At 45.6% G+C, this 8,829-nt stretch overlaps 1 protein-coding gene across 3 annotated transcripts in view; it reads right to left on the reverse strand.

Moving 5' to 3' along the window:
• Window positions 1-5,305, reverse strand: part of DHX35 (DEAH-box helicase 35) — a 47,402-nt gene extending 42,097 nt beyond the window's left edge. For all 3 annotated transcript variants that reach the window (XM_048820867.2, XM_048820866.2, XM_048820865.2), the window contains exons 1-3: window positions 5,236-5,305; window positions 3,003-3,136; window positions 2,515-2,607 (exon numbers count right to left, since the gene is read on the reverse strand). In XM_048820867.2, the coding sequence (XP_048676824.2) occupies window positions 2,515-2,607; window positions 3,003-3,136; window positions 5,236-5,275 (267 nt within the window). In that variant the 5' untranslated portion in view covers window positions 5,276-5,305. The remainder of the gene's footprint in view (window positions 1-2,514; window positions 2,608-3,002; window positions 3,137-5,235) is intronic.
• Window positions 5,306-8,829: the final 3,524 nt, after the last annotated feature.

Consider the following 8,829-nt stretch of genomic DNA (forward strand, 5'->3'; position numbering starts at 1 on the left):
TCCATTCTTTCACCAGTGCAGAGAAGTGCTGCCTGGACTCCTGGGGAAGCAAGTCTCTGAACCTTGACATGGAGTCCCAGACATTAAAATTGTATCTCCCTAATAATGCCTGTTAGTTGGATATGCAGAGCTTTAAACCTCCTGTAGAATAAACCTTTCTACCAAATAGGTCTCTGAGTCCTTCGCCTTAGGGCATGCATTCCCTGTCCCCCACAAGGCTTTAACTGGTCACATGATGGCCTAATTGAGAGGCAGCCACTTTAGACAGCCACAGCGCAGCCAAGAATGTTGACAAGGCTGTGGAAGGATTCTATGACTACCTCCACATGCAGCCCTAAGTTCAAGACCACCTCTTCATCAGCTCCTGATGAGCTTTGAAGTTGTCCGAGTCGGGGGTGACATGCCCGCCCCTGACACTGCCTTGTCCAAGGAGGAGGAGGAGGAAGACTGCACTGGCAAGGGGCCCTCCTCTTCTCCTTCTGCACTGACTGTGTCCCGCAGGTCTAGGTCCTATGGATCGGTACCAGGATCAGAGTCTAGGTCGGGTGCTGTGTGATGGGACAGAGGAGCCATTCTCTCCAAGGCTACCGAATATAAGCATCTGGAATGTGCCCCTGAAATCAGGAGAAAACACCAAGGGTTCCAAAATGGCCATTGCATCAACACAGGCCAGAGCCCACTGGGCCAAGCACTTGGATATACCCCTGCGCCAGGTCTATCACCGCATTGGGCTGACCAGGAGGGTACCGACAGTGACCCATCTGTTGGGTATCCGACCCCACTTCCAACTCAGACGATGAGCCTTCCTCCGGGGACCATAGCGGTGCAGTACTCATCGGTTCCAGAGATTAGTGCCGAGGCGGGGAGGCCTGCATCGAGGATAGCAGGGACAGTTTCCCCCTAGATGCTACCAAGGGGTCAGGTACCGAGCGGCAGTTTGAGGTGACATGCTCCATTCTGCCCACCTACACCGGCTCTTGCTCTGCCGTCAACGGCAGTGCCAATAGCACCAGCAAGTATCTGCCTGCCATGAATGCTTCCAGTGTGGCCAACACCGCGATCACGCCAGAGCCTTGCTGTCCCTCTGGCACCGGCTTATCCGGTACTGAACTCAACAGAGCCTGCAAACAGGATAGAATCAATGGTACCCCACATGGAGAGGGGGCAAGGCAGTGACCTGACTCAGGTCGCACTCCACTGCGCTCCTCATGTTTGGCCTTTTTCTGAATCGGGGAATGCCCCGTCTTGGCCAGCTGCTTCTTATGTTTCTTTCTTGGCACCGGGGACAGGGAACGGTACCGAGAGTCCCTCATGGTGGAAGGAGCACTCTGCACCGACGCTGAAATACTCAGTGCCGAGTCTGACTGGCTTGGCTCCAAAGAGGGTCTGAGTGCCTCTTCCATCAATAGGAATTTCAATCTGGCCTCCCAGTTCTTCTTCGTACAAGGACTGAAATCCCAGCAGTTATAATGGCCCTGGACATGAGCCTCAACCAAGCACTTTAAGCAACTGGCATGCAGGTTGCTCAAAGGCATAGGCTTGGTGCAGGGCTTGAAGCCTGGTGACCGAGGCATGCCTTGGCACCAGGGGCAGATGAAAATCCGCAAACAAGCAAGAAGCTCCAACTAAACTATGTACAAAAGCTATTTACAGTCCAAACAAAAAAATAAATAAGTAGTGAAGAAAGAAACAGGGGAAATAGATGAAAAATGAAGACCACTGCATACAGCTTGTTGTAGTAAGAAGAGCAGTTCCAGCAACCATCACAGGTGGTAAGAAAGAACTGAGGGGGGTGTGGAGTTGGCCGTTCCCTTTATACCTCCGCCATGAGCACGCAACACCAGAGCGTGCTAGAGTGGACCTGACAGGCACCACTGACAGAAAAATTTCCACATACTGTACTCGAGAAATGCACACACCTAATGCGGAATGGACATGTGCAAGCACTCGAAGATGACCAATATTTTAATGGAATATGAAAAGGTGCCATACAAATATGCAATATGTTTCTCCCATCATGTTACAATTTTCTGGCAACGAAGCACAGGAAATAAAGATGGTCACTGTTTGAACAAAGAATTAGAAAGATCCTGATTGAAATTTTTTCTTTTCTTTTTTTAAAAAAACACACTTCACAAATGGTGATGAATTTAAAAGAATTCTGAAGGAGTAATAATTTTAAGAAAAGTTGACCTCCTAGTTGAGCAGGAGCTTTTTGCAGTGGGAATCGTGGACCCAAATTTGATTCTTGAGTATGGTCCTTTGTTACGTAGGCCAATAAGTTATGTGGCAGAAGGATTTTATGCTGTTGCAATGCCAGAACCTGTTGGCTGATAGCAAGAGAGAGACAAGATATAAGGCTTTCTCATACCTCAGTGCATTGCAATATCAGGACTGGGCCTAAGGTATCACCCTTGCCCCATAAGGTCTCTACACTGCTCCCAAGAGTTGGCTGTCATCCTACGCAAGATCTCCTGGAAGAATACAATTTTGCTATGTCACATGCACACTCACTTGTGGAATCTGAGTAGTTTTTCCACATCCTGTTTCTCCAACAATCACCAGCGTCTGATAGTTCTCCACCAGATAAAGGATGTGGTTTCTAAGCTGGAAGGGTGGAACATACTCAAGTTAGGAGAACAAATCTGTAGAACAGAATTTTCAATACATTTCTGCAAAGAGCAATGCACATATACACATACACTCAGTATAAGGTATGAATTATGTTTAGAGCTTGATGTGAGAAAGCTAAACAATTCATTAAAATCCATCAATGCAGTGCACAACATAAATTCACATAAAGGTTGTAATAAAAAAGAGCAGATTCACTTTTGCCAACATCTATTAAACACAAAGAATAAAGTTCAACAAATATTAGAATGGTGACTTCCATTACATCACTTTCATGTTGTAAAGTGATTTTTAAGAGAGAGGATCAGAAACAATTTATAAAAGAAACACAGCAGGCATGAGATTCAGCATATCAAAAAGTCCTTTCATACCTTAAACACTGGTAACTTTTGTCTCTGCTGTTCAATTGAAAGAGATGCATAGGGATTATAGATGACAGAAACACCTGTACTTTCAGCAGCACTCTGCCTCTCTTCTGTGATGCTGACACCAGGACCTTCCGTGCCTACATGACATGAGACAATTTTAATAGGAGGATGACAGAAATTTGCACAGTATATCTTAGTCTAACTCAGACAAATAAGTTCTTTAGGAAAAGGAATCTGTCTGCCTTCTAACATGTGCTGTTAAGCATCTCTAACAAAATAATCATAAACATATGTAGTTAATGCTTAATAAACAGGAACTTGTTCCAAATTAAATGTAAATCTCTATTTTTTAAAGTCTCCTAACATGCCACAATGTATCTGTGTCTCTCAAAGAAAATTTTTAAAACTTCATGAGAAATGTACAAAAGCCTTAACTTTTGGCACCTCTCTTTTTCCTTTTCTTCCACTTTAAAGAAAGGTTTTTGACATACTGTATTTCTCACTGTTTTTCCCAGGAATGCCTCTAGTCATTTAAAACCAGCAACAGGCAATAAGAATCAATTTAATCAACACACAATACTAGAATAAGTCTCCCAATGGAACATTTTTGATTGAGATTAATTCTAAGGTGTACTTTTAACCCTACTTGCTTATGAGCCATGCCACTCACTAAATTGAGCTCATAAATCTGTTTATTCCCAGTACATGTAACTGGGAAACTCATGACAGCTGGAAATGCTCAATCATGGGGGGGATTTTCTCATTAAGGTAATGCATCTTCTGCAGTTTTCTCCTCTGCTATTCAGTTGAGATGTCTCTCATTTTGTACGATCTGTGTTGCACATTATTGGCCATGTCCACAGAAGGATTTAAACGATATTTGCTCAATTCTGCTTTAAAACAGACAGGTCCCATCCACATTCAACAAACAAACTGTTTATATTTTGTATTAACATAGACAAGTTTAAAGAAGGGTTAAAAATGGTTCCAATAAGAATTTAATCCCCATTATAGACATAGCTTTAAACATCAGTATCATATAACATTTGGATGCCAACACAAAGACAAGGAATAATTCCTCTGATCACCCATGTGTTTTCTGTTACCACGCTCCTGGACCTACCCGACAGATAATTTATTTAAATCAGGTAACCAATTCAACTTGCCAAGGCTAAACCACTTGGAGGGAGACTCCCTCATTTTTTAGATTAATTTTACAGCAATGTATAAATTTTTCATTAATCTTCAGTGTATGGACTGCATATTCCCATGCATTTGTACAGTGACCATGCTACAGGGGACCTGGGACACACAGGAGACTTCAGTATATCCCAGGAAACTGACTACTTGAATTCAAAATGTTTCTGCCTCTCTCTCTCTCTACTATCAATCAATATAAATTCTGGCTCTTCCATGAACTGATTGCTGCTTCAGGCAAATGCATTACTGGAGCCTCTGGGTGATAGTAAATTGTTTTCAGATCCTCACACCAAAACATAGAGCATAAGCACAAGATAGTATAATTCTTTCAGTTAGATTTGCTCTCTGCTTTGCTTTTATTAAAGAGGAGCTGCAGCTCTGCTATAGTTAAGGTTGGGAGTCCCCTGCTTACAAGATGACTAATTCTATTTTATTTTAGAGGTATACATGAATTTAGTGCTGGTGAAAGATGCCTGTTTGAGATTCCCTGAAGACCCACACCCCTATTTATCCACAGGGGAGTTTCAACCCATGCAGCAGGAGCACGAGCACAAGCTTCCCGCCCCCTCAGTGCAGCCGGGCCGATGTGCCTTTACCCTGCAGCCCAGGGCCCACCCTCAGCTGCACGAGCAGAGCTCAGACTCCGTGACCCATCAGCCCTCAGCATCTCTGCTGACCAGGGGCCAGGCAGTAGCAGGGAGATCGGCAGCTCCGCTGTTGGGGGCGCCCGGACTGTAACCCTGCCAGGTCAAGGGGAACTTAAACGCCCCCCTCACCCTCAGACTCTGCGAGAAGGGGGGGGGGGATTACAGAGCATTAAATCACCAGCTCCTGGTCATTGTGGTGGGGAAGGGTAAGAAACGACCAGCTTTGCCCCAGCCCCGCCCCGGGCAGCGCCAAGAGGGGATGGGACGAGGGGAGGCCCAGGAGCCTCCCGCCCGGTGAAGGGGAGCAGAGAGGACTGGCACCAGCAGTGCCGATCCCCGGCCTTTGCTCCCCAGTGGCCCTCTCCCTCCCGGGCCCGTTCGCCCCTCACCCGGTTTCCAAAACTTCATCGGTCCTACGGGCGCCGCCATCTTGGGGTGAAAGGTCAAAACGGAAGTGACGCCCCCGCCCACCGCAAGGGGAGGGGCTGTGCGTCACGTGATAAGCTGTGTGATTGGCCGGCTGTTGCTAGGTCGTAGGTCCCTTCCCAGGCAGCCTCCCCGCCACGGGTCGTAGGGAAGTCGAGGGCCCTATTGTGCCCCAGGCGCCTCCCTCCTCCACCAGAGGAAGCGCCCAGAGGCTAGGGTGATGGGCGCACAGGGAGGAGCCTAGCCAGAAGGCCCCTCCCCTCAGGGGCGACAGGGCAGCACCCCAGGGCCCGCAGGAGCGGAGGGAGGCGCAGACTCCTCGGGGCTTTGTGCCTTGATCTTTAATAGCGGGGTGTGGAAGGACTTTTATGGGTAAATGCGGTAAGTGGTGATTTCACCGTAGACCAAGGGAGGAGAAAATACTTCAAGCAATCATGATTGCAATCTACAGCTGGGCCAAGTCAGGAAAATGCTGCTTGGGAATATGGTGAGATCAGCGACAGACCTCCTGGTCCAGGAGCCAAATTAGCAATCAGCTGTACCCAAAAGAGCCATAGTAGTGTGAATTCATTATATATATATATGTATACTCACAGCAAAGTGACTGACCAAGTATTGTTATCTTTATCAACTACACTTGGTTAATAACATACTGAAAGCATCCTGACTGGTTAATAACTTAGACTGGTTAATAATTAAATCACACTGTGTTTTAATGTGTGCTGCAAAGAACCATGTCTGGAGATACATTAGAGAGCCACTTGCAGCTCCTGAGTCTCAATTTGAGTATCCCTGTGTTTGATTGAAGGATATTCGCCTGATAGATTTTGATGTGTGATGCTGGCTGTTTGTGTAACAGTTATGAAGCTTTAAGTTTTTGCATCTCAGTGCCAACTGCCATTAAATAATTATTGTCTGACCCACCCACCCACAACAATTTCCCATAACTGTGAAAATTTAAAACAATAAAAGAAAAAAGCTTTAAAGTGAACATTGATATTAGCCCTCTCTCCCTCTCTAATCTAAATCAGTTTCTTTCAAACTTATTAATAGATGGGGCACAGAGGACAATGCTGTATTCAGAGACCCCATGACAAAACATTCCCATACTGCCAGGTCCCCAGTCCTGAGCCCCCAGAATATCATGTGTGGTTTAAAAAAATCATTACATTTTAAACAGATGCTATGTCCTGGATTCTGTTTATTTGCCTGCTGATTTCTCAGATCTAGACTAGGTCTGCACTATAGAGTTTTGCTTTCACAACTATATCAGGCACGGGGTGTGATCTCTGACCAACATAGCTGTGCCAGCAATAGCACCTAGGGTAGACGCAGTTATTTTGGCAAAATTGTGCTTTTGATTGTATAGTTTATTTCAGAGGGAGGGGCTGAAATAAGCGATCTATGCAAAAGTGCAGATTTGCCAGTATATACTGAGTCCACACTAGGAGTGCTTTACAGGTATGCTATGACAGTAGAACTATATCAACAAATCCCCCTCATTCAGATGCAGTTTATACAGGTCTTTTGCCAGTATAACTTAAACCAAAACTAAGCTATGCCAGCAAAAGAACATTTTTGCCAGTACAGTTGCATCAACATTAGGGCTTTTGCCAGCATAGCTATGTCGGTTACCAGTGTGATTGTTTTCACACTCCAACCAACCATTATGCTAGTAAGACTTTCTCATATAGACCAGATCCAAGTGTAGATCTGACTGTAGTCTAGACTAAAAAAGGGTTGTATGTGTTTTTATACCAGTATAGCTACACTGGCAAAGCCGTTTAGTGTAGGCATAGTTTATACTTGTAAAAGAGTTTTTTTGCTAGTATAGCTTATACTGATTCCCCCAGCAAAACAAGTTACACTAGGGCTTTTGCAGGTATAAAAATGTCATAAAAATCAGCCCTTCACCCCCCACCTGGTATTACTATATTGGCAAAAGTTTTATGCATAGCTCTGGTCTGAGCCTTTAGGGTGCACTTCGATAATGTTTCCAAGATTTCCTCTATAACCAGGTGGGCTAGAAACATTCATTAAGAAAAAAAAGAATCTCATATTCACACCTAAGAATTTGCTCCTAGGAGCTGGAGCTTTAAGAACAATACCATGCATCATGACACTCATAACTAGAGGGTTGCGCACGTTGTTGTTTCCCTAGGCTGAGCACTTTGCGCACACTCGAGGGTCCTTGCATTTCTCTCGTCCCAGCCACAAGTTCCGTGTGTGCCATCCTCCCCTCCCGCTCTGTTGTAGAGACTCTCTTCAACCCCTTCATCCCTTCCCTCATGCCAGGGTCTCCATGTCCCCCTTCCCTTCTAGCCAGCGTCTCTGTCTGTCCCCCCTATCTTTCTCCCACACCAGCAGCTCTGTATACTCATAGTTCCCCCAGCCCCCAGGCATAGGGCACTGTGTCCGCATTCTCCCCATGCTCACCGTTCCGCCTTCCTCACCATGGCAAGGGCTTAGTGTGCCTCCCTATTCCCCATCCCTCCTATGCAGGATCTCTGTGTGCCCTCCGTGTCAGGGGCTGTGTGTTCCACATCCCATATCCGAGTTCTTCATTCTTCCTCCTCCTGCTAGTGATTCTGTATCCCTCATTCCCCCTTCCCTTGCGGTTCCATGGGCCCCCATGCCAGGAATCCCTGCCCATGCCAAGGACTGTGTATGTACGCTCCAGCCCCCCACCTCCAACCCATTCTTTTTCTTTCTCTCTGGGAGATAAGTAATTCAGGGTGTCAGTATATTTAAACTGTACTAGGAACAGCAGCAGAGCTGAGATTGGGGTATTGCTATGCTGGAAGGCTGCCTTCAGCTGGTTATTTGATCTATAGACACAGTCAGTGGTTGAAGTTGCTTAATCTGCTAACCAGATGATCTGTGCACCCCCCATTTCTCCCTGCTGTTTTTTTTTATTTTCATCCAAAGCAATAGGGTTCTGCCCACTGATACCTGCAACAGTCCCTGAAATTTTGGAGTTGATCAAATGCAACATTCAAAAGTTATCACATTGCGGACAAGCGTCGAAAATGCCACCGCACCGAGTGCAAGATTTCACTTCACCTGGCCAACTAGGAAAAGAGATTGAGTTTAGATTCACCTTAGCTACCATATATTAGCTAAGCCCTACCTAAATTTGATCATTTTTCTAGTCAAGACTAATAGTCAACATTGTTCCTTATGTTCGATCTCATCTGTTAGGTCTTAAAAATGAATTCAGCAGTGCAAGGTAAAAAGGCAGGGAAGCAAGAGCAAACTGGCTGCTGCTGTGAGCATTTGTATTATGGACAGCATTGGAAGCTACATCCAGTGACTGGCAAACAGACCGGATGTAACTTTAGGCAGCACCAGCACAGGAGAAACCGAAGCACAACAGGCTGGATAGGGCTGCTCAAGGCCCAGTTTAAGGCACATGCCCAAAGCTTGACTTGTGAAAAGTTTCCTTAAATTCACAGAAGAAAAAAACAAACAAAAGTATGATGCAAGCCATAATCCCTTGCATGACTCATTAGTCCTAGCCAAGCCTTAAGAAAACCCTCTATCACAGCGGTTCTCAA

The sequence above is a fragment of the Caretta caretta genome, chromosome 13 (assembly GCF_965140235.1).
Source record: "Caretta caretta isolate rCarCar2 chromosome 13, rCarCar1.hap1, whole genome shotgun sequence".
In the NCBI taxonomy this organism is placed as follows: domain Eukaryota; kingdom Metazoa; phylum Chordata; order Testudines; family Cheloniidae; genus Caretta; species Caretta caretta.